At 35.0% G+C, this 27,500-nt stretch overlaps 1 protein-coding gene across 1 annotated transcript in view; it reads right to left on the bottom strand.

The window, feature by feature from the left end:
* Nucleotides 1–27,500, bottom strand: part of LOC122816096 (carbonic anhydrase-related protein 10-like) — a 1,019,679-nt gene that overhangs the window by 915,434 nt on the left and 76,745 nt on the right. The window contains exon 3 of the mRNA XM_044088879.1: nt 20,932–21,117. Within this exon, the coding sequence (XP_043944814.1) occupies nt 20,932–21,117 (186 nt within the window). The remainder of the gene's footprint in view (nt 1–20,931; nt 21,118–27,500) is intronic.

Below are 27,500 nucleotides of genomic sequence, written 5' to 3'. Positions count from 1 at the left end.
TGTGGTTTTAATTACTAAATATTTTAAAACCTTTTAACTGTGGCTGGTTTGTGTAGAGATAATTTAAGCTCTAGAGTACATTGCATATTTATAGAGTTTACTGTCCAAGTCACTCCAAATAAGCTTGACTGTTTAGTCACATCTACCAATTAGATAATAATCATCATCATCATCTTCTTTCAGCTGCTCCTGTTAGGGGCACCACAGCAGATCATCTGTTTCCATTTTTTCCTGTCCTCTGCATCTTGCTCTGTCACACCAACCACCTGCATGTCCTCCCTCGCCACATCCATAAACCTTATCTTAGGCCTTCCTCTTTTCCTGTTTCCTGGTAGCTTCATCCTTAGCATCTTTTTCCCAATATACTCAGCATCCCTCCTCAGCACATGTCCTAACCAATGTAATCTTACCTCTCTGGCTTTGTCTCCAAACCTTCCAACCTGGGCTGACCCTCTAATATACTTATTCGTAATGCTGTCCACCCTCCCTCGTCACACCCAGTGCAAATCTAAACATCTTTAACTCTGCCACATCTAGCTCTAACTCCTGCCTTTTTGTCAGTGCCACTGTCTCCAACCCATATAACATAGCTGGTCTCACTACCCTCTTGTAGACCTTCCCTTTCATTCTTACTGGTACTCGTCTGTCACAAATCCCTCCTGACACTCTTCTCCACCCACTTCATCCTGCCTGTACTCTCTTATTCACCTCTCTTCCACACTCACCATTACTCTGAACTATTGATCCCAAGTATTTAAACTCATCCACCTTCGCCACCTCTACTCCTTGCATCCTCACCATTCCTCTATCCTCCCTCTCATTCAAACACATATATTCTGTCTTAGTCCTGCTGACCTTCATTCCTCTTCTCTCTAGAGCATATCTCCATCTCTCCAGGATCTCCTCCACCTGTTCCCTACTCTCACTACAGATCACAATGTCATCTGTAAACATTATAGTCCACGGGGACTCCTGTCTGATCTGGTCTGTCAACCTGTCCATCACCATTGCAAATAAGAAAGGGCTCAGAGCTGATCCTTGATCCCACCTTCACCTTAAACGCATCCGTCACTCCCACGGCAGACCTCACCACTGTCACACTACCCTTGTACACATCCTGTACTACTCTTACATACTTGTCTGACACTCCCGACTTCCTCATACAATACCACAACTCCTCTCTAGGCATACTGTCATATGCTTTCTCTAAGTCTACAAAAACACAATGCAACTCCTTCTGACCTTCTCTGTACTTCTCCATCAGCACTCTCAGAGCAAACATCGCATCTGTAGTGCTCTTTCCCGGCATGAAACCATACTGCTGATCATTAATCATCGCGTCTCTTCTTAACTTAGCTTCCACTACTCTTTTCCATAACTTCATGCTGTGACTGATTAGTTTAATCCCTCTGTAGCTACTACAGCTCTGCACATCACCCTTATTCTTAAAAATCGGTACCAAAACACTTTTTCTCCATTCCTCAGGCATCCTCTCACTTTCCAAGATTTCATTAAACAGTCTGGTTAGAAACTCCACTGCCATTTCACCTAAACACCTCCATGCTTCCACAACTATGTCATTTGAACCAACAGCCTTTCCATTCTTCATCCTCTTCATAGCTATCCTTACTTCCTCTTTGCTAATCCATTGCACTTCATGATTCACTATCCCCACATAATCCAACCTTCTTTCCCTCTCATTCTCTTCATTCATCAACTCTTCAAAGTACTCTTTCCATCTGCTCAACACACTCTCCTCGCTTGTGAGTATGTTTCCCTCATTATCCTTTATCACTTTTACCTGCTGCACATCTTTCCTAGCTCAGTCCCTCTGTCTAGCCAATCAATACAGGTCCTTTTCTCCCTCCTTACTGTCCAACCCTTCATACAACTCTTCATATGCCTTATCCTTAGCCTTCACCACCTCTCTCTTTGCCATGTACCTCATCTCCTTATACTCCTGACTATTTTCTTCATGTCTCTGACAATCCCACTTCTTCTTTGCCAACCTCTTTCTCTGTATACTCTCCTGTACTTCCTCATTCCACCACCATGTCTCCTTGTCGTCCTTCCTCTGTCCAGATGTCATAACAAGCACCTTTGTAGCCATCTCCCTTATTAGCTCTGCTGTAGTTACCCAGCTATTTGGTAACTCTTCACTGCCACCCAGTGTCTGTCTTAACTCTTCCCTGAACTCCACCTCACAATTACCCTTTTTCAATTTCCACCATTTGATCCTTGATGCTGCCCTTACACTCCTCCTCCTTTTGTTGATTACCAACATCATCCTACAAACCATCATCTTATGCTGCCTAAATAGACTTTCACCGCTCACCACTTTACAGTCTCCAATCTCCTTCAAACTGGCCCTCCTACATAAGGTATAATCCACCTGTGTGCATCTTCCTCCACTCTTGTATGTCACCCTATGCTCCTCCCTCTTGTTAAAATACGTATTCACCACAGCCATGTCCATCCTTTTCACAAAATTCACTACCATCTGACCTTCTGCATTCCTTTGCTTAACACCATACCTACCCATCACTTCCTCATCCCCTCTGTTCCCTTCACCAACATGCACATTGAAATCTGCTCCAATCACCACTCTCTCACCCTTGGGTACAGTCATCACCACTTCATCCAACTCACTCCAAAATTTTTCTTACTCATCCATCGCACACCCAACTTGTGGAGCATAAGCACTAACAACATTCATCATTACACCATCAATTTTCAGCTTCATAAACATCACTCAATTCAACACACTTTTCACCGACAAAACACTCTTGACATACTGTTCCTTCAGGATAACTCCTACACCATTTCTCCTCCCATCCACATCATGATAAAGCAATTTGAACCCACCTCCAATACACCTAGCCTCACTCCCCTTCCATCTGGTCTCTTGCACACACAATATACCAACCTTCCTTCTGTCCATCATATCAACTATCTCTCTCCCTATACCAGTTATACTGCCAACATTCAAAGTTCCGACCCTCATTACCACAGTGCACAGTAATAATTGGACACCCTTTTAAGGGCCTTTAAGTAGCTGATAAATATTAGCTGGGTGGTGGCAAGTGGTAATACTGTATAGTCTGGGCAAAAGGGGCACAGCTGGAAGTGTCTGTGTGGTTGTATAAACTCCTAACTCAAAGTGTGTATGTCAGCTACTTGGGCAGGGACACAAAGCACTGGTTGGACAGAGAGGGTGCTCGAGATTTTAGCTTGCCCAGCTAGGCTGAGATCTGGACCCTATAGCTGTGCCAGTGGGGAGTCTTATTGGGGACCTGGAGAGCAAGGAAGCGACCAGACCAGACTAATTGTGATCTCTGTGCTCTTAAGGGAAATGGCACTTCACTGTGTGTATTTGTTATCCTTTCCTTATATGAGATGCCTTCTCTGGTGTTAGTGGTGAGGATTGAGTCTCCTTGATTGCTGGGCCACGGCACGAGGCATCACAGCTGCAAAAATATCAGAGATGAGTGACTGTGGAAACAATTAAAGCAGTCTATGAAACTTTATGAAACTTGTTTAATTCTTGGAAGGCATCTTCTTCCATTTACACATGCACTGTAAAATGAAGAAATGTATTCAAGGCCCAGCAGTAGCTGATGCACCACTGAAAGTCGGTTCTATTATTTTTCGGTCTGAACTGGTGCACAAGGTGTCATTTTAAAGAATAACACTGGTTAAACAGGCATAGTTAATGTAGCTGTTGACTCCAAATATAATCAACGGCTGCAGACATCTGTATATTTGCTTGTTTATTTATTTATTACTTTATTAAATAACTAGCCCCAGGACCCCACATACAGACAATATATGCTAAAGCAGGCAAGCTTACCAAGAGTAAAATTAACATTTACTTAAGGCCAGTTTGTATTAAAAGAGTCAACCAGTGAAGTGTTTGTAACTTCAGGAACCCAACTAACTATATACCTCAGGATAAAACAGAAGATGATGATCTCGTCTCTAGTCATAAATAATTGCTATACGTTTGAGAAATGGGTGTTAAGAATTTCACCTTGAGAGTGTAGTCATGACCACAGTTCTTTGTATTTCATGGTGCTTTACCCGCTCCATGCCCCACCAGTTACAGAGGGGGGGAGTGAAAGAAAGAGAGAGTGAGAGAGACATACACGCAGTGAGGGAGAGAGAAGGAGAGAAACAGACACAGACATACACAAACACACACACACACACACACACACACACACACACACACACACACACACACACACACACACACACACACACTGGAAGAGAAAGAGAGAGAGGGAAAGAGGGGAAAAGAGAGGTGCAGTAAAAGACGGGGAGAGCGAGAGAGAGACTGAGAGAAGTATAGGAACACTAACTGTGTTACAGCTTTCACTACTTTGTAGTAAATGGGTATTTGGATGCTCCAATCTTCTTCATCTGCAAAGTGTTTAACATTTTTGAACACTTTAACACACTTAGTACTGTCTCACAGCCAATGACCAAAAGAACATATAGGACTAGTTCTCTAGCATCTTTAAAAGCTAGAATATATATTTCCTGCTGCCACAGACAAAAAATTTGTGACAGAGAAACATGTATTACAAATTGTAAAGATGCTTCAGTTTTGGGACACTGTTGTGTGCTAGCTGCATTAACAATGCATGAAGGTAGAGGATAACAGTGCCAAAAGGTGCTTAACAAACTTTGTTAAGCTTTTCTCTCACATAACAAAGATGTTTAGCCTAGATGTCGTCTTTCTGAATTCAAAGAGTAATTGCTACAACTGTTTTACTAATCAGTTTCCAACATAGTTTACAGTTTGCTTTCAGACCATCTCAAAAATAAACAAAGCACAGTACTCAATGAGCAATTTAAATAACAGCAATATAACTTATTGTCAAAACACAACAATTACTTAGATGCAGTGGATACTGCTGTCTTTTGAAAAAGTGCACTCCACCATTGAAGAATGAGATAGCTTAGGCATTTCAAGACAAAAATATTTCTTAGATATACTGCTTGTAAACAGACTTTGCTCAGTGTTGAGTCTAACGTAATAACAATCACAATGGAAGATCCTTAAATCAGACCAAGCATGCCAACAAAGTCTGTACTGAGGTCTTTTACAAGTAGGCCTCCCTAAACTATTTAATTGTTTATTGTCTTTTGTTTACCAGGAAAGTCCAACTGGGTACAGGTCCCATTTTCTGAGGAGACCTGGGAGAAAAGCTCTGCATAAAATATATATTTACAATGAGCAAGATATGTTAACATATACTAGCTGGAGATACAAGAGCAATGATAATGCACATGGGTTCAGTAAATGTTTATTGACATTACTGACACAGGATGTGACTAGAGTAGGAACAGAAAAATAGAGGAGGAAGAGGAGGAGGAAGGGTATAAACAGAAATAATTAAGAATAGTTCTTATAGTGGAGAGGTTGAGATAACAGTAGATACTTAAGATAATGATGTAGGTATGAAGGGGTATTAGTAAGAGAGGATTATGGATATAGGTTAGCTGGATGAGCAGTAGTGGGGACGGAAGAGATGGATAAGAAAGGTGAAAGAGTGACTGACAGAGAGCTTGACAGTGGAAGAGAAACAGAAAGGTGGGTTGAGTCAGAATGGGCGCATGAGTATAGCCATGAGGAAGTTAGCTGTTGTTTTAGGCTGTGTTTGAAATGTGTGGTAATGTTGTCTTGTTTTAGGGTGGATGGTAGGGTTGCCACCTTTTCAATGGTCAGAGTAGGACATTTTTGGTAGAAATGCCAGATTTTGCAGGCAAAACATACCCACGGTCAGTACAAAGGGCAGAACTTCAGTTTTTTGCCTAAATATAAGCTTATTCTTGTAGCATTTTAGTTGATTATTCTGTTTCTTATAACATTTAGGTGTTTCAGATACAGAATAACTGTTTTATGCAACTATTACATAAAATATAGGAAATATTTTTGTCCTAAAGTATCAGGACATTTGACATTTTTTCAATTTATTTGCAGGACACAACTGCCCAAAGAGGGACTGTCCCTCACAAAGTGGGACAGGCGGTAACTCTAGTGGATGGGAAAGAGTTCCAGCACTTAGAAACATAAGTTGAGTAAAGTGACTCGCCTGCATTGTTACAAAACTCGGTCCTGGTCAGGAGATATTTGCTCTGTGAGTGCAGATTCCTAAGAGGGAAGTAGTGTTTGAGGATGTTTTGTAACAATTGTCAGTTGTCAGGTTTGTGTATTATTTTGTGGGCACTAAGCACTTGGGAGTAGGTAAGGAAATTATGTAGTTTGAGCCAGTGTAGGTGTTTCATTGCTTGGCAGTGATATGAATGGTTTGGTAAGTTGGATGCAAACTTAACTATTTTATTGTGGCAAGCCACGGGGAGTGAAGGTTAGTCAGGATGGGTGCTGCATAGAGAAGAGAAGGGAGAAGACAGGATGTTGCTAAAAATTTTCTAGAGTAGTCAGTGAGAAAGTTTTTGTTTCGGTAGAGGAATCCCAACTTTTGGTGAGTTTTCTTGATGGCTTGAATGATGTGTTGATCATAATTTAAGTTATCCTCAATTAAGACAGCAAGGAGCTTTGTGCTGGAAACTGTTTCAGCTGAGGTATTATTTGCTGATGTGATATTGAAAGATTGTTTCTGTGCTGACACAGATTTGAGTAAAAGCATTATTTTTTTTAGCATTTAAAAGTAGTTGGTAGTCATCTAGCCAATGAAATCAATTATTCCATTCCATCCAAACTGAAAAAAAACAAGCAATAAAATAACATCAGAATTAAATACATTGTATAATTTTTAAAACAGTAAAATATGTAGGAGAATAATAATTCAATGTAAGTATCTGTCAAAAACTTTGTCCATATTTTTGTTATTAGACTTTGCAAACTAAACCAAGGTGTAATAGAGTATAAGCAGAGAAGCTGGTATTCACAAACACTGTGCACAGTTCCTTAAAGGGACTTTGAATGATAGTGCAGATTTACAGTTCTGGGAGTAGTATGATTCATGAAATAGACTCACATTACTTTCAGGACTGTGGACAAGAAGTTCTTTACACAATATCTTGAATGGACTGAACAGAATGTTTCAGACTGTTTGTGTACTCCAAGTGAATTCCCAAATCCACATTAATTGTCGGAAGCAATTTATAAAGATTTTGCTCCTTGTAAGCTTGACTGTGGACCAAGGTGCAGTCTATGCTTATGTGGGTAGGGTGGATCCATGTAGCAACTGCAACTATTATGTCACTACAGCCTGTTGACAGTAATTTTTTTAACCACTGACCATACAAAGGAGTTTTTTTTCTTTTTCTTTAAAGTATATCCAATGTGTTGCTGATTCAGGATAGCAACACATTAATGGGGAAAGGGGATCACTGCAGTCACAAGCACCACCCCAGCTCCATATTTGTTGTTCAGATTCCATAATTCTCCAGTTTAGATCTGGTCATAACATCACCAGATTTAAATAAACATGTATTCATTAGTAGCATCTTAAAACTATGAGCAGCTAAGTTATAGTAGCTATATAAAAGAGTTTTTTCAATATACAGGAATGTGTGTTTTAGTAGACTGTTTTGTATATTGTTGTTTAAGGGTTCAAGTAAATGCAATAATTACATTTTAACATGTTATAGTCTATTTATTTATTATTAATCAAATACCTGTTTATATATGGTAAAGGAACTTCAGCAGTAGGATGCTACCACTTTTGTATAATAAACCAAAAATTAGATAAGAGTGGAAAAACAGACAACTCCAAAATATGAGACTACTTTAATGACACTATTAAAAACACGCATAAAATCAAAATGTCTGGATTAAGTGCTTTTGTCCCTCCAAGGGGACTTCATCAGAATAATGTTTTTACTGCTCCATCTGTATTTATACCATCATTCCATTCCATTAGACCAATTTAACAATTATTAAACCATACCTAAATTATATAATTATTAAAAGGACCTTCAATAAAAAAGACCTGTACTTAAAGGAACATACACACTCCATGAAACCTTTCAAAAGGTTAATTCTATACTTGAGGTTATCCTACATGTTAAAATATATTTTGTATCAACATCTATCTCATTAACTGGGTTAACTAAATTAAATAAATGCATCCTGTAGCTGACATTATCGAAAACTTTCAAAAACTTGCCATACTTTCTAACTTCTAATAAAATATATCAAAAAAATAAAAAATAGACATGTATTGACATCTTAATTTCCTGAAAAGCTACATAAAACCAGTATGTTATAAACATCACTATTTCAGGGCTCTTAACTCTTAACTTAAGTGCTGGTTGCAATACTGTACCATTGTTCAGACTGGGGCTGGGGCACTGCTTTCAACCTGGGTTGCCATATTAACTCTCTATATTCCAAAAAAGTCTCCCAATTACCCAACCCCCCAGTTTTTTTCTACGAGTTTAATAATACCAAATAGAAATTTCTTATAATTACTGCAACCTTCCATGTTCCTGGCTAGAATATTGTTAAAATTCAACCTAATGATATCATAGTTGTGCTCATATATTCTTTTCTCAATGCCCTCTCAGTCTTACCTCTACAGTGCCCATCACAACTTACACATCTTACCAGGTAAATAATGCCTATTGTCCTACAATTACCCTTTATAAAAATGCTCGAGTTTAGGCAATTATTTAAAACAATACTATTTTTCATCTAATACCCAAGCTCTACATTTATTAGGAACACATTTTATTTATTTTTTCACCTTTACATGAACTACTTCCATCCAAGATTTTTTTTTTAATTTGATAATGTTTTGTTAATGAAAACAGGCGTATTGCCAAAGATTTCATAAATGTCATCACTGCCCCTTAAGAACTTCTGATTTCCTTTTATAATGTTCTTTATATCTCCAGATAAGTCATTATAAGCCACAACACAAGCTCTTTGGAAATTAATATTTGGACAAGATGTTTCTTCCTAACTAATTTGGTATCCTCTCCTGACAAAGGTTTAAACTTTGTTCTGTATGCATTAATGACCTTGATAATGATGCTTTCTATCATAAAATCTGAGTATTCCCTCTCTAGAAACATTTCCTTAAGAGTGTATATATCCTCTTCAAGGTCATTATAACTTGAAGTCATCCTCACAGCCCTTATGCACCGACCCCTAACTAGATTTCTCATAAACACATAGGGGGAAACTAGTGCAGTGCAAATAAGAACTATTAAAGGTAGATTTCCTATAAATCTTTGTCTTGAAATCCACCCCTGTTTGTTCTAATTGAACATCTAAGTAGTTAATATTATTTCTGTTGAAGCTATATGTGAAATTTAAAAAAGTGGTACTGCTGTGAAGGTAATCAATAAATTCCTCGACCTTTTCATCAGGGCCTTTTTATAAAATAAAAAATATCATCTAAAAATCTCAAGTATAGCCTAACAAACTTAAAGTACTCAAGAGGGAAAAACTTTACTTTTCTCCCATACCAGTAGTGCTGTGTTAGCATATATGGGGGCACAAACCACACCCATAGCTATCCCCTTAAACTATTTAAACCCCTCTCTTTCATAATAAATAAAATTATTCCTAAGTACTACATCAGTTGGACTGGGTATAATTCGAACATTTTCTGTAGTCAGAAATTCACACAATTAAAATAAATAAAATTATTTTAAAGTGCTAAATCATTTAGATCTGGTATAATTCTGTCATTTTCTGCATTCAAAAATTCACATTCAATTAAAATAAAATTATTTTTAAGTACTAAATTAGTTAGATCTGGTACAATTCTAAACTTTTCTGCCGTCAAAAATTCATATTCAATTAAGATATCCAAAAATAAATTTATTCCCTCCTCCATGAGGATAGAATTAGAAAGATCAATAATATCAATAATTAAAAAAATAAAAAACAGTCTTCCAGTCCCACTTGTCTGATGTCAATCTTCTCAAGAAATCCAATGAGTATTTTAACAAATGGGGTTCCTGACTATGAATAGGTTTCAATTTTTTATCAGTGTAAATTCCTAGAGGATGGGTCTTGGAGCCACTTGCAGAGACTATTGGTTCATAAGGGGGTTTAATTACATTTGTATGCACATTAGGGACTGCAAACATAGTTGGAATGAAGAGTATTTTCTACTTTCAAAAATGTATAAACTTCTGATGTAATAATATTGCCAATATAAAGTTTCTCTAAGTATATGTCTACTTCTCTGTATGCTATTTTAGCTTCATTTCTGCAGCTGATTTGGCAACACACCTATGAAACTATATTATATGGTTCTGAATTGTATAAAATGTTTGACATTATATGCACATAGTCGATAGTATCACAGATTACTATCCCCTCTCCCTTTTCAGGCTTCATAATTCTAATAGTTATATCCTTGGCCAGGGTATCCAACAGCTCACGCTCCTCCTTCCTCAAATTATACTTTCTTGCTTTGTTCTTATTATTGTATAACTTATATATCTCATGCATACAAGCTTTTTCAAAAGCATCTATGGTTGGATGTGTGTGTGTGTGTGTGGTGGTTAAAAGTACTCTTTCTCCTAATGTTACTATCATTAGTTCTACCCTTTACCACTCCATCTTTCTTATCGAACTATATTGCTAGGTTCATCTTCCTCACATATAACTTGAGCTCTGAAATAGTGTCTGTCAAATATGCTTGTCTACTTGGTATAAATTTCAATCCTTTTTCAAACTGTGAAATAATTTTTTAGTAATATATAAATGACCGCAGTTAAAAATATTGAACCCATTTCGAGTTAAAATAGTTCCTTCTATTTTTCCTTCATTTTTCTCTATCAATACCTTTTCCTGTAACAGTGGTTCATATTCATATTCCTTGGTGAACTGTTGTTTATATTTTTGTAGTACCCCTTGTGTGTCTGTTATTTGGCCCTGTATCCCTGAACTGTACCTGTCTGTTCACAATTCTCTCTGATCACTGAAAGAGTGGAAAATACTGCATATTGTCCCTTTGGTATAAAACCACATCAGTGGAATACTCCATATCTTGCTCTCTTACACAGTTACTAATGTCAACCTCCCTTGTACCCTCATCTTTATTAATTTTCTCTGTTTCACTTATACCTTAAACAGAAATAGTATTAACTGCTTGGATGTTCAATTAGAACAAACAGGGGTGGGTTTCAAGACAAAGATTTGTAGGAAATACACCTTTTGCAACTCTTCCATGTGACAGCCCATGGTGAATGCCCCTCAGTTATTCTACCAATGGATAACTCTATGAAAACGCCAGCAACTGAAGATGTATCCAATCAACATTTGCCTTCTGCAATTCCAGCCAGTTGAGGAGAGAAACTGGTTCTATACAGCAATTAGATAATCTAACTACATCTCAACCAACCATTTCTAATGAAGCTTTCATAACAAGGAGTTTTTTTCAAGGTGACAAAATAGGGATAAATTGGCCAGAACAATTTTTAGGGAGACTGGAAACCATGATTTGATTACTGATAGACATATGCAAGGGAATAAAATCAGATATATAACTACACATAACAAAAGAACTAATGAAGTGAAAACAATAATACAGAAGAAATGGAATATTTTAGGAGCTATGCCAGAACTAGAATGTTTGTTGGATGACAGAATTAAACTTGCCTATAGAAATTGTAAAAAAAAATAAAAAGGAGATTATGTTATAAAAAAATTAAATTAAACAATAGTGACAAAATTAACAACAAACATGGGGACATTTCCTTGCTATAGTTGTAGTTGCTGTAGATACATCACCACTGATAATATTTTTGTACATCCAGTAACAGAAAAAGTGTATGGATGTAACTATCCTATCCCCGCTTAGCATTCCACACTCTCCCTTTTCTCACTATATTTAACTGCTTCTTGTGGTGTTACTCAACTAACTACTCTGTAAATACCCAACCACATAATTGCTACACCAAATACTTGGGGTCAATAGTTCAGAGTAATGGTGAGTGTGGAAGAGAGTACAGGCAGGATGGAGTGGGTGGAGAAGAGTGTCAAGAGTGATTTGTGACAGACGAGTACCTGTAAGAGTGAAAGGGAAGGTCTACAAGAGGGTAGTGAGACCAGCTATATTATATGGGTTGGAGACAGTGGCATTGACAAAAAGGCAGGAGTTTGAGCTGGATGTGGCAGAGTTAAAGATGTTAAGATTTGCACTGGGTGTGACAAGGGTGGACAGGATTAGGAATAAGTATATTAGAGGGTCAGCCCAGGTTGGAAGGTTTGGAGACAAAGCCAGAGAGGCAAGATTACATTGGTTTAGACATGTGCTGAGGAGGGATGCTGAGTATATTGGGAAAAAGATACTAAGGATGAAGCTACCAGGTAACAGGAAAAGAGGAAGGCCTAAGATAAGGTTTATGGATGTGGTGAGAGAGGACATGCAGGTGGTTGGTGTGACAGAGCAAGATGCAGAGGACAGGAAGAAATGGAAACAGGTGATCTGCTGTGGCGACCCCTAATGGGAACAGCTGAAAGAAGACGATGATAATTGCCACACCATGGAGATATAATGTAGAAAGTTTTGTATTCCTCACTGTGCTATAATTTGAAATGTTATAATCTTGATGTACTATGTGATTGCCACCTTTTGGAAACTTTTTACTAATTGTATCTAATTGAAATATGTATAATTGATATGCTATAATCTGTTGTACTTTGTGATTGCCGCCTCTGGTAAACTTTGTTGCCTTACTGGGGAGCTTTTCTCCACAGGCGTCTGCTGAAAAAGGAAGTGTCCAGTCGGACTTTCCCAGTAAACAAATGTTTAATAAATAAATAAAATAAATAAATTATTGCTATGCCACATGTAATACTGCTTATGTGGTCTGCTTAGGAACTTGTATAAAATGTTCTTGTTTTTATGTTGGTAAATGCAGTTGTAGACTTAAAGACCGTATTGTTGAACACAAGTCTGATATATGCAGAAGCATTCAAACGAATGCTCTGGCAAGACATGTTTTAGATACTGATCCCAGTCATGAGTTTAAATTTAAAGTAACAAGAATATTACAGGGGAAAAGTTAATAATGTTTTCAAAATTAGTGACTACAGTTGGATTTTAAGATTAAAAGCTGACTCAAAACCTGGTTTATACAATTAGCATTAAACCTATTTTAACTAAGAAACAGATGCAATATTATTGATTTACTCATATTTACTAATTAGTCTGGTGATCTTATAATGATATATAAAAAATGTTACTATTGTTCCTTTTAATTATTACTAATTCCTTCATTGGCTGTGTCATGTGATTGCTTTGAGTTAGATGTTTTTGATATTTATTAGCACTGAAGAAGGGTATCACCCACAAGCTTTACATTCGTATTTGCATTTTATGTTCTTGTTTTAATAAATAGCTTGGCGTATCTGTAGTCAGAGTTCTTTTTTGTACAATTTTCATTTTATCTCTGACTTGGTTTGCTGGAATAATCCATTTTCCTTTTGGTCTACAAATATCAATGCCCAAAGGGTTTGTGTCATGGCTTATAACGACTTATCTGGAGATATAAGAACACTATAAAGGGAAACTGGAATTTCTTAAGGGGTAGTGATGACATTTATGGAGTCTTAGGCAATGAGCCTGTTTTCATTAACGAAACATTATCAAGTTAAAAAAAATTATGGGAAGAACTAGTTCACGGAATGGTAAAAAAATAATATGGGGACTAATAAATGTGGAGCTTGCAAGCAACGTGCTTGGATATTAGAGGAAAATACTATTATTTTAAATAATGGCCTAAACTCTAAAGTATTTTTAAAAAATGGTAATTGTGGGACAACAGGCATTATTTACCTGGCAAAAACATGTCTATTGTAATTTGTGTGTAAACTGATCATGTCTAAATATCTAAATGTATCTGTAATTTTTCTGTGTGGAGCTTTTCTCCCTGGGCCTCTGCTGAAAAAGGGCCTTTTCGGCTCAGTCAGACACCCCCGGTTAACAAATGAAAAATAAATAAAATAAATAAATAAAATGTGTAAGTTTCAATACATACAATATAGGTAAGACTGAGAGGCCATTGAGCAAAAGAATATATGAACACAACTATGATATCAGCTGGTTGGGTCTTAACATTGCTCTAGCCAGGCACATGTAAAGTTGCAGCAATTATAATAAATTTCTATTTAGTATTACTGATGTGGTGGAAAACCCCCGTGGGGTAGTGGTAATTGGGAGAATATTTTGGAATATAGATTGTAAATATCATAGCTCAGGTTGAAAGCAGTCCCCCCCCCCCAGTCTGAATGACAGAACACAGTCTGTACAGTATTGCAACCAGCAGTTAAGTTAAGCAGCCTGAAATTGTGATGTTTCTAACTTATTTGGTTTTATATGGCTTTTTAGGAAATTAAGATTACAAAATATTTATATTTTTATATTTTAATAAAAGTTAGAATGTATGGCAAGTTTTTGAAATTTTTGGAAAATGTGGGCTACAGGATGCATTTAGTTAATTTAATTCACCCATTTAACAAGATAAATTTTGAAACAAAATTAATTTTAAAATGTAGAATAGCCTCAAGTATGGAATTAACCTTCTGAACATTTTTTTTGGAGTGTGTATGCTCCTTTAAATATAGGTCTTTTTTATTGATGGTCCTTTTAATAGCTATATAATTTAATTAAGGCTTAATACTCTTTAAATTAGTCTGATGGAGTGGAATGATGGTATAAACAGGGCTGGAGTAGTAACAACATTATGCTGATGAAGTCCCTTGGGAGGAACGAAAGTGCTTAATCCAGTAATCCAGACATTTTGTTTTTTCTGTATGTTTTTAATGTTGTTGTTTGTCTTTCGGCTTTTCCCGGTTAGGGGTTGCCACAGTGGAACTCCAGTCCGCTAATGACTGGCAGTAGATTTTCATGAACAGGTGCCAGCTCGACGTTCAACCTTCAACGAAGGCACGCTCATTTACACATGTCTTTCGAATACCCACCCAACTGCGGGGAGGACATGCAGACTCCACACAGAAGGCACTCCCCGCACTCCAGCCGAGAATCGAACGGAGAACCTCTTGCTGTGAGGCAACAACACTAACGCTGCACCTGTCATTAAAGTATTCTCATAGTTTGGATTTGTCTAATTTTCTGCTGTTATCTAAGTTTTCGTATTATCTAAATGAGGTTTATTCATTAATTCATTGTATTTTGAATCACTGGATTATTTTTAAATTATTGTATGCATGAAATGTTCTTTCACATGGTTGATGTAAATATTTAAATTATATTTTTGGGGATGGGAGTTTTAAGTGCTGAAGAAATCCATTGTACCATTTCAGAGGAAAGCACTAAACATAAAACAATAAATTATAAAGGTACTGTATATTGTGCTAGTTTTCCTGAATGAATAGTATTGGGCGATTAGCTGTCTTTTCATTTTTTATTGGTGGTCTGACAGTCAATACTACGGTGGCTTGGATTTCAAATAATGCATAACTGCATATTATATAGCTGCCTCACTTGATACATATCTAAAAATGGCATGTGTGACATATTTATGTACCAGTGTACAAATGTATATGTGTGCATACATCTCTGCTGGGATGGTAGTGTAATTTACTTGGAGGAAGTAGTCATAGATGACACAGTGGTCTGGTTGGTACTGGTGCCCACAGTGGTTGGTTCTTCAGTTAGGTTCTGGACTGGGGCTGCCTTTTATTTAGAGTGTGCAAGTTTTCCATATGTACATACTAGTTTGTGTTAGATGCATCATTTTCCTGTCTCACTTCAATACCTTGAAATAGCTGAACTAGTGATCTTCTCAATTTCCTATAGGTGTGTGTGTGTGTGTGTGTGTGTGTGTGTGTGTGTGTGTGTGTGTGTGTGTGTGTGTGTGTGTGTGTGTGAGTGCATCTGATGATGGGCTGACATTGACTGCAGAGCTGGTTCTCTAAATTATACCCAATGCCTTTTGTAATAAGCTGTTGATCCTCCATGACCTTAAATAAGATAAAGCAGGTAATGGAAAATGGCTGAATGAATTAACTTTCCTTACAACTCAGTGAATTTATTACTATAGTGTATATAGTGATGCTTAGCATTCACTTTCACTGTGTATAGTAACGCCAACATAATTTTAAACAGAAAAAGCATGTGAATCTGAAGATTGGCATTGCTCCTCTTTGTTTATTTATTTATTACATTCTGATTTCCTAACAAATCCACTGTGAGTATTAGAAGCACAAGACTGACAGCAAACTGGAAACGCAAGGCTGTCAAAAACAAAAAAATCAAAGTAGCCAAAAATACATGTCCAACAATTTATGAGGCATTTTAACTCCTCTCCAGCAATCTCCTGTATTTTGTCATGGTGGCATTTACTACCATTGTCTTACTTATGAACAGCCAATAAAAAAATCTTGGCACTTGTAGATATAATGATAGTAGATCAGAATTTGTATTCCTATAGCTTCCATTCATGAAATAGTATATTTCCTTTTAACTCATGTTGGTCATGAAAAACTGTCTCACCAAGTTGCCAAAGGTATTGTAACATCAAGGGTAAGACATCACAAGACATTATGATGTTTTAATGCATAATATTTATATTTTATTTATTAGTGCCTAAGATAATAGCTGCAATTATTGTACTATTGTTCAACTGTACAAAAATGTTTAGTGGTATAAGGTCTTTTACAAAGTTTTGTACTTCAAAGTTTTAGAGTAGAAACATACTTTTAGGGAATGCAAGGACTTTTACAAAACACATTTGAGTTAGCTAGTTTATATTGTTATCTTTGAAAAGTCATATTTCAGGACAGACTGTATGATCAGTTTCATGACCTTTGGAAAGGAGAAAATCATGGTTCATACAAAAACATAAATAGAAAAACAATTTGGGCAAATCCAAAGGTATTGTTTATAGATCTAAACATTAATATAACCAGTGGTTGTTGTTCATTTATGTTATTATAACTTGGTGCATTAATGCCATTTCCTCTTGAGGTAGTTGATCTGACTTATTGTCTACAGACAATTAGAAATACACAGAATATTTAACTTTGATATTATTGAATACACTAGCATTTTGCTATATGACATAAAAGTAAGACTATTTCTGAAAGAAACTGGTAGAATCTGTATAATATTTTTAATCTGATTATCTGTCAAACAACATAGTAGTCCTACAGGGTTCCATTCTGGGACCATTTCTCTTCAGTATGTTTATTAATGACCTACACAAAGCCTCACAACTAATTAAAATGATCCAATACGCAGATGATTCGACAATAGTCGCTACTTCAAACAATTTCTCTGACCTCCTTACAGTTATTCAAAATGCTTTTACAGAGATTGAATCATGGCTAAACAATTCACAACTGCTACTAAACGCCAAAAAAACAAAGCTTCTATTATTCTCTTCAAGACAACCAGATATAGACTTCAAAATCTTCTCTAAAGATGAAACTGAAATAGAAATAGTAAAAACTGCCAAACTACTAGGCATTACAATTGACGACAAACTCACCTATGAAACACACATTCTTAATGCAATAAAGAAAACACATTTAAACTTGGCAAACTTTATTGTCACAAACTCTACATAGACAAACCCACCAAAACAAAACTGGCAAGTACCTTAATCATCCCTGCCCCACTTTATGGTAGGGCCATCTTTACTAACCTTCACTCATCCCTCACCAATAAACTTCAGTCTTGCTACTATAAAATAGCTAAATTTGCCTCAGGAAAGCCTAACCTCTCACACCACTGGCAAGCAATCTCTGAACTGAACTGGTTGGATTTCCCACACAATCTTTGCTATACCCAACTAATGCTAGCCCATAAACTAATTTATAAACCAAATACCTGCCCAGCACTCTCATCAATACTACAAACATATATTCCTTCATGTACCCTAAGATCCTCCAACAAATTGCTACTAAGTGTAACCAAGCCCATTAAAGAGATGGCAATACTTGTTCTCCCATAGCATTGCTAAACAATGAAACTGCGTACCCTCTCATATTACCCAAATAGACTGTATAAAGACATACAAAGTAGCATCAGAAACGTATTTCCTAAATAACCTCAAATGCCAGTGCAACACAAACAAGCCACCATAAAACCTGCACTACTTAATATTAACCCACTTCCACAGTTCAACATAATTACTACCCTGATGGCAACACAGCTCTATTACCACTATTTTTTATTCGGTAAGAACTGCCATGTTTTCATGCAATGCCAAAAAAGAAACAACTCAAGTTTTGTACTATACTACCAACTGTCGTCTAGGTTTTTATAAGTTTTGATACATACTGTTAAGTTTTATATGTCTGTGTATTTTACTTTTATAATTTTTGTTAACTTTTGCATATTACACGTTTTAAAAAAATTTGTTAAGTGTCTATATTTTATTTGACTGTATTAATTGTGGAGCTTTTCATCCCGGGCCTCCACTGAAATTGGGTTCCAGACCCAGTAGACTTTACCGTCAACAAATGTCAATAAATAAAAAATAAAATAAATAAATTTCAGCCACATGAATTTCAAACACTGTCTGATATGAAAAAGTAACAACGGACTAGTGAAAAACAGCAAAACAGGTACCTCTATACAGTGTGCCATACTGACTTAACAGTTTAAAAGAAAAACAAAGTTCCTCACACCATTGAGTTTTACACAAATTTATAGTTAAATTCCACTAAAGTTTATAGGTTAGTACTTTTTTGCCACTGAAACATTATTTGCAATATGCTGTGATGATCTAAGTGCCTGACATGAAAGGTAAACAAAAGGAACAATTAATATTGGAGAATTTTACCCACAGCTTGTTGATGAATAGCTCTGAATCTGATTATGTGCTTGAAGTAAAGACAAGAGAGAGAGAGTTGAAATATATCCCCATCAAACAAATTCGTTTTAATCACAAGCAGCATGGCTGAAAGCCAATACTGCAATATTTAATCCATTTTTCAGTTTACAACTATTATGAAATATGTTGCTGGGCTATTTTTCAGGTTCACTTAGGTAATGATTTAGATTCAGTCTATAAAAAAGACTCACATGAGCTGTTAATCAAATTTCACTCACCTTTTTCAGTAGTGTGAGGGACAAATGTGTTTTTCTTTCCATGATAGAATGGTATTTAGAAGAGTACAATTTCCTTTTCAGATTAACCAGGAAGTCATTAATAGTTTTTTCAGAAGAAGCATGAAACTGTGTGTCATGTTCTTGATTACAGAACGCAGTGACACGCAGATACATTATTTTTTTAATTTATTCTTTTTCAGTCAATGCATCTTTTTTCATTTATAGTGTGTTAATGCCATGTCATCACTTTCAGTTTTGGTGGCAGTCAAAGTAGTTACTTAATTGGTATTTATATAACCAGTTTGCAAATCCTGCCAGGTTTCATATGAATAATACTGGAATCTAACATTTTTCTTGCTGTTTTATCCCATGTATTTCTGAGAGGATTTTGCCTTCATTAGACCAGTCATTCATGTCAGAAAGTACAAACATCAAATTCATATTCGAATGCAACACTAATTGTGTGGGTATGTGTGCTTACATGGTTGTCTGCACCAAATGTGTGTGTATGTGTCGTGTATATGTGTGAGTGGGAATGCAAGTTCTTGTTAGAATATAATCAGTGTGTTTGATGCAGCTGTAAAATATAATTGATGTTCATTATTGTAGTATATTACATCAGAATCTTGAATTAATTAGTCAAATGAAGAAATATTTTGCTGCCTACATACCAATAGCCACTGGCCGTCTAGCAGATTAATTTTGATTATAATGAAAGCAATTTGATTTTATTATGGTTCAGCAGTAACCATATTTAAAAAATGTGATGCATTTATCAAAAGACCATGTATGTATGCTTTCAACTAAAGTTTAAAATCTGTATAACATGTTATTAGATTAATTTTTTTTATCAAAACTATCATGTTACAGAAAGTCCTGTTGTCTTAGAAAAATTCTGGACAGTGTCTGTAGAAGTAGAAACCACAAATTAAAATGCAAGGTATAATTGCAGTTCAGTGCATATTAAAATTTGTACAAAAACAATATGGATATTCACAGCTATGGCCAGGATACAGTTATCAAATTTCTGTCACAGTGCATGGAAGTGCTGGAGAGTGTGACTCATAAAATAATACACAGAACAGAAGAAAGTAAGATGAGTAGTTCAGATTTGGATCAGGATGTAGCACAGTAGATTCAGTGTTTGCAGTGAGACAGACATTGAAGAAGATGAATAAATGTGGGGCTTGCAAGTTTTGCAGTGATGGGCTATACTTTACAATAGCACATTATGATAGGGAGATTGCTTGTCCAGGATGGATTGATTGTAACAGTAAGTAGAATGGTTATATATTTAGCATCCTATATGACATGTCAGGCATGCTATGTAGGTAAAACTAATAGATGCCTCAAAGAACGGATTGGTGAATACCTGAGTGATATAAAACACAAAAAGTCAACTAATGAAATCTTCATGCATTCAGTGGAGTGTTTTAATTTCAAAAAATGTTTATTTTTTGTGGTGGTCAGGATATCATATAATGATGGGGAGGTGATCTTGAAAGCCTTTTAGAATACAAATAAGTTATTTGGCCCCAGTGATTGTTAGCCTGGTACATACCTATGAACCTATGCATCTCTGAGGTGATTATCTTTACAGGAAATATGAAATACTATGTGTGAATATGGTCATGCTGAGTTAGCCCTTTCACCTGGTTAACAAGAAGGAAAGAACAGAGGCCATATCTGCCCAACTCATAATTCAAGTAGATGAATAAGAGCTAAAAATGATTGAAAATCCCCAAGTGTTCTGTCTAAATTATTATATTCATTGTGCAGACAACACCAGGCTATGGGTGACAAGGATCACTCATGGATTAGAACATTTCCTTGATGAGAATTCATATTGCTTTAAATTCAAACTATATGCAGCTAGCTCCCCCCAAAAGGTAACACCTCTGATACTTACCTCAGCAGGAAATGTCTGCTTGTTAAACTGGTGCTCAGAGCCATGGCCATCCTCACTGCCAAAATGCAGCAAGACCTCTTCCAGGCGATGGTTATATAACAGGGGTCCTCCAGAAATATTCACCATCTGCTCTCTGCTGGGCCGGAAAGAAACATGGCGACCTGTGTTATACATTGTTCCACTGATCTAAAATTAAGGAATGATAATAGGGTTAATCAGTAGACCATAAGTCATCATTTTAGCAGACTTAGCATTGTAGCTAAAGCATTTTATTTAAAATGTCATCACCTTCTAGAACTACCAGTAAACAAGTGATGGTAAATTCAGGTTTCACGTACTGATGGACTATATTGACAGTTCAGAAGCTAGTCATTTATAAAATTATTTCTTATAATATAAGTTTTTTTTAATTAACATAGAGAAGTAGAGGTACATAGTTTAGCAATGTCTCCTGTTGTTTGGACTGCTACTTTCATGTTAGTTTTCCACTCTCTCTCTCTCTTTATATATGTATGTATATATGTATATGTATATATATATATATATATATATATATATATATATATATATATATATATACATAAACATAATTACATATATATATATATATATATATATATATACAAACATAATTTATATATATATATATATATATATATATATATATATATATATATATATATATATATACAAACATAATTTTATATATATATATATATATATATATATATATATATATATATATATACAAACATAATATATATATATATATATATATACATACACATATATACACAAACATAATATATATACATACACATATATATATAATTATGTTTGTGTGTGTGTGTATATATATATATATATATATATATATATACAAACATAATTATATATATATATATATATATATATATATATATATATATACATATAAAAACATAATTTTATATATATATATATATATATATATATATATATATATATATATATATACAAACAAATGCAGTGTGATAATTCTCATTGGCATTTGGAGTGGGAACCTTAAGCACAGAACTTACACAGATATCTTTTGACAGGAGGATAGGTTTGGCTACACCTTGTCTCAACTTAATAACCTACTGTTCTATCCTTTTTATCCAATCTACATTATATCCTCTATAAAGAAATAGTGATCTCAAAAACAAAATTTCTTTTAAAAATGTATCATCATCTGTAGTCAATGTACTTAAACGTTTTATTTGACCTTTGACAACTCCCTTTTTCATATGTTGTGTATGCAGGCTATCCTTGCGTAAATATTTGTTTGCAAACATTTCTTTCCTATGCACTTTACTAATGAATGTATTATTTTCCCTATTTATGTTCAAATCTACATCTAAATATGAAATACACTCTCCAACTCCACTTATTTTAAATTCTAGAAAATGTGTAGTGTTATTCAAATCTTCTACCATGTTAGCAAACTCCTCATAAGTACCTGTCCAAAAGAAAAATAGGTCGTCAATAAATCTGTAGTAAGTTTGTACTTTACAATAGTTTTGATGTTTTAAAAAAAATTTCAACTCCCAGTTTGCCATTACTAGGTTTGCAAAGGCTGGGGCTACTCTTGCCCCCATGGCTACACCTGAAATTTGTTGGTAAATATTTTTATCAAACCTGAAAAAAATGTTTTCTAAAATTAGTTCCATTAAACTACAAATGGTGTTTATTTTAATATTACCCAGTTCTGTATTTTCAGTCAAATATTCTCTAAGATATTCTAGTCCTTCTTCTTGATTAATAGAAGTATATAAGGACCTGACATCTAAGGTACCAAAACTAGTGGATTCTAATGTTACATCTAAACTATGTAACTGCTCCAATAAGTGGCAAGAGTCCCTTAGATAGAATTTAGATTTCTGGACTACTGTATTTTAAACATAATCCAACCAAACAGAAATGTTTTCAGTTTTAGAATGTTTCGCTGAAATAATGGGCCTAAAAGGAGGATTTAGCTGATTTAACTGTATTTTCGGAATCCCAAAAAAAGTTGCCAATTTAGGATGTTTAACCAAAAGATAATCATAACTGTCATAGTCTAACTCACCTTGGCTAAACATATCAAATAATGCTACATCTATTCTTTGAAAACTTTGTTTCACATCCCTTACTTGAACTTTTCTATAAGTTGTGGTATCTTCCAACATTTCTAACAAAGAACTATTATATTGTTTGGTGTTCATTGCCACAATCTTACCACCCTTATCTGCCTTCATTGTTCTAAGGTCAGAATTTTTACACAAAGCATCCAAAGTCATCTTTTCTTTGTCACTCAAATTGTCTGAGTGCCCTTTTAAACAAATGTTCCTGAAATCACTTTCACATAAATTCTAGAACACCTGGAGTGTGTTGTGTAGTGGAGGATTAAATGTACTTGGCTTTCTAGGTTTAGTATCCAATTTTCTATTATTTGATGCTTCCATAACATCTTGCATGATGTAACTCAAATTTAATTTTCTTAAATACAACCTAAAGTCAATCAAAAGTCTCCCTATGTTCATACTGTTTGTAGTATAAAGGTAAAACCTTTTTTCAAAACATTTTCAACATCACTAGATAATGCAACATCAAACAAATTAATAATGTTAATTGAAAAATCTTTTGCCTCATTTGTTGTACCTGTGTTGTTTACCACTTCAATTTATTGTGGTTGTTGTAATTCTTCCCTTTCCCTTTGCCCTTCCCCTTGTATTGGGATATAAGGTACCATCTGCGAGTCTGTTTGGTTTGTACATTGTCCATGGGAAAAGGGCCTTGATTATGTCCTTGTTTAGGTTGAGAAGCAACCTGTGCATAGCTGGTTCAGTTTTCGTTTTCTTGTTCACCCCCAACAGACTCACCATAAACTAAGAATGTACTTTCTTTATCACTTTCTTTAATGGGACAACAATTTTCGCCACTAGATTTCTTGTCTGCCAAAGCAAATTTCTCTTTCATATTCAAACTAGTACCAGATGTTTGTCCAAAAGAATTAACATTATTTTGATTGTCACTGAGTCGCTGCACCTCAGAAACACTGTTTTGGACACTATACACTTGCTTCATTTGGTACGCCAAAATGTCTCTTTTTAATTTAGATTGTTTTCTAGAGACTATTGTAGCCCGATGTCTGTCGGCCTTCACCTCTACACCATTGTACAACACTACATAGTCTCTAAAACAATTATAACTTTTAATTTTTTCATCTAAATTCTTTATGGTATCCTTAATTGTGATTATTTCTTTAATATAATGCGCTATTAGTAAGCGCATCATACTAATACCAGTGTTGTTGTAAAGTTCTATTAACTGTTCACAAAGTTCATACCTGGGTGTTGCACAGTTAGGAAACTTTGCTGTACGTAAGCCTTGTGGCACTAGTTTCCTACTATTGCACTCTTCAAAATATAATATCTCCAATTCTAAAGTCACATACTTGAATACCATTTTTTCTAGCTCGTATATTGTCTTTCTACAATTTGCACTATCTATGTACTGGTCATTGTTATTTGACTTACTTGCTTCGGCTTCAGTGACTTGAATGGCTGAAAACGGGTTCTCTTTGGACTTGCAAACATAATCCCAAACATTGTTTTCTTTAATGGGAATCCGTTCACTTGTTGCCATGTTTTTTTCCTTCGGTAATAACATTAACTGAAATACCACCAATTACTACATCATTTCCTGCATTTTGTCATAGTGATGTGGAAGTGTTTTCAATTCTAGTTCCAACCCCTTCACATTGGTGATCAGGCGGAACATAATTGAACACACTTTGTTTGACAATCTCCACAATCGTTGAGATTAGTTCTTTCTGGTGATATAATTTTGAGGGAACATTGGTACCTTCTGTACTCCCAGGGACTTGATAGACAGACAAATTGAGCAAACTCTCTTGACTAGATCCCTCAGCGGCCATGGATGCCACCCGAAAAATAACTGATATGAATAAAACCAAAACAAACCAAACGAAACTTCAAAAAAAGACAAATCCCAGGTGTCTGTCCATAAACCACAAGAAATCAGTCAACTTTTTAGCGCTTTCATTCACACATTTATTACATGAACTTCATCAGAAAAACTAACGCTCTTGCCCATACTTCCTTTTAAACTAAAATCTCAGGAAATGACATCAATAATGAAAAATTAAATAACATTTCTATAATATATATGTTCTTAACATTCAAAATTTCTTATATTAAATTCAAATACAAAATATATTGATGTATATCTACTTACATAATGCATTCACTTATTTAGTAAAAAAACATTTTAAATTAATAGACTCATTTAATCCTGGTGACTTATCAGCCCCTAGGCTTAGCTGCCAGAATGTCTCCTTACATTCCAAAATATTATTTAAATTCCCTATGGGCAAGTCCATACTTCCTTTTAAAGTAAAATCACAGGAAATGACATCAATAATGAAAAATTAAATAACATTTCTATAATATATATGTTCCTAACATTCAAAATTTCTTATATTAAATTCAAATACATAAAACAGTGTAGATATATTAGTAACAGCTCCTTTGTGACTTTAAAGCATTTAAACTACACTATATGGGCTAAAGAGTATTTTAATTGTAATACTGAATTTGTAGTCTACATAGCTTGTTGTGTGTCATGTACCCATTATTATAGAGGTAAAACCAAAAGGGCTTTAAAACGTAGAATATACGAGCACAATTTGGCCATGAAAAAATAAAGATACAACAAATTCTTTGGCAAAACATGCTGCATCTTGTTTAGATTATAAGAATTCTGAATTCTTTGTGGTAGAAAAGGTTAATGAGCTAATGTGTGGAGGGGATTTAAATAATATTTTGGAATGTAAGGAGACATTATGGCAGCTAAGCCTAGGAGCTGATAACTTACCAGGATTAAATCAGTCTATTAATTTAAATTTTTTTTACTAAATAATTGAATGCATTATGTAAGTAGATATACATCAATATGTTTTATGTACTTGAATTTAATATAAGAATTTTGAATGTTGGGAACATATATATTATAGAAATTTTATTTAATTTTTCATTATTTATGTCATTTCCTGTGACTTTAGTTTAAAAGGAAGTATGGGCAAGAGTGTTAGTTTTTCTGATGAAGTTCACGTAATAAATGTGTGAATGAAAGAGCTAAAAAGTTGACTGATTTCTTGTGGTTTATGGACAGACACCTGGGATTTGTATTTTTTGGTATATATATATATATATATATATATATATATATATATATATATATATCTATATATCTATATCTATATCCATATATATATATATATATATATATACATGTGTATATATATATATATATATATATATATATAGCTGAAAACACCAACTAGGAGCAACGCAATGAAGGGCATGCAGTCCAAAGTAAAAAAGAATTTCTCCAAAGCTGAAGGTTACATCCAATAACTACATCCAAGGATACATAAAATAGAAGAGTTTAATTCAGGTGCACAAGTACAACGGTGGTGAGCGCTTTCGCAAACTGCTTCATCAGACCAATTAACAGTTGACACAACAGGGTTTAAATCCTGAGACTGGCGGGAAAGCATTCAAAATCTATCATTTTTAAAGGTATATACCTCTGCACAAAAGAACTCATTATAACCACCTAAACAACAGTTAAATTAAAATCAATGGTCACTAAGTGACTGGAAACATTTCAAAGAAATACATATATATACATATTGATGCTAAAAAGTACCCTATCTAATTACAATATATCCAGCCATATACGGCTATAATGACTTTGATAAGAACACTGAGGAATATATATGGACATATGTATCTCATCAAATACACAATTCAGACAGCTGATATCACATCAAATATACTTCAAATATACAAAAGCATAAAAATGTACATATCTCATTACTAAAACCATATAAACTCCTCTATATATTTATTTACTCAATACACGTACAAACACTAAGAACTAAGAAATTAAAAATAGACATGAGTGTGCTGACAACAATTCAAAACACTTAGTATTAACGCAAATGGAAAGAATCAAAAACTTCATAAGGCTAAATCATGTCTTGAGCCTCCTCATCTTTAGATAAGGTTTAATGGGAACTTTCCCATTTAAGCCAGGTGGCTTATCGGACCTGAGTTTGATGATCCAATTGCTCTCTTTTGATTCCGTAAGGTTACACATGTCCCCTTTCCTAAATGAATCATACAGTCGCTCAACTATCCTGAACTTGAACGTATGATCCAAACCAAACTCAGCAGTGTGTTTGGCCAATGCATTATGGATGGTACCTTTCCTTATGTGATAAATGTGTTCACGCATTCTATCCCTGAGGCATCTGTTCGTTTTGCCAACATAGAATGCGGAACACAATGTACACGTGGCCAAATACACCACATTGGTGGACATACAGTTGCCACTGGCTCGGGCTTTGAATTGTCCAAATCCACTAGGATGTACAAATGTGGGACTGGAGTCTATAAATGAACAAAAATTACAATGTTGGCAAGGGACCGTATAGTTAATGGTTCCTGACTCACCACGTGGCTGAACCTTGGGATAAC

The sequence above is a fragment of the Protopterus annectens genome, chromosome 1.part1 (genome assembly GCF_019279795.1).
Source record: "Protopterus annectens isolate FY-2018-M chromosome 1.part1, PAN1.0, whole genome shotgun sequence".
Classification (NCBI taxonomy): Eukaryota; Metazoa; Chordata; order Ceratodontiformes; family Protopteridae; genus Protopterus; species Protopterus annectens.
This window is presented reverse-complemented; position numbering and strand designations above follow the sequence as displayed.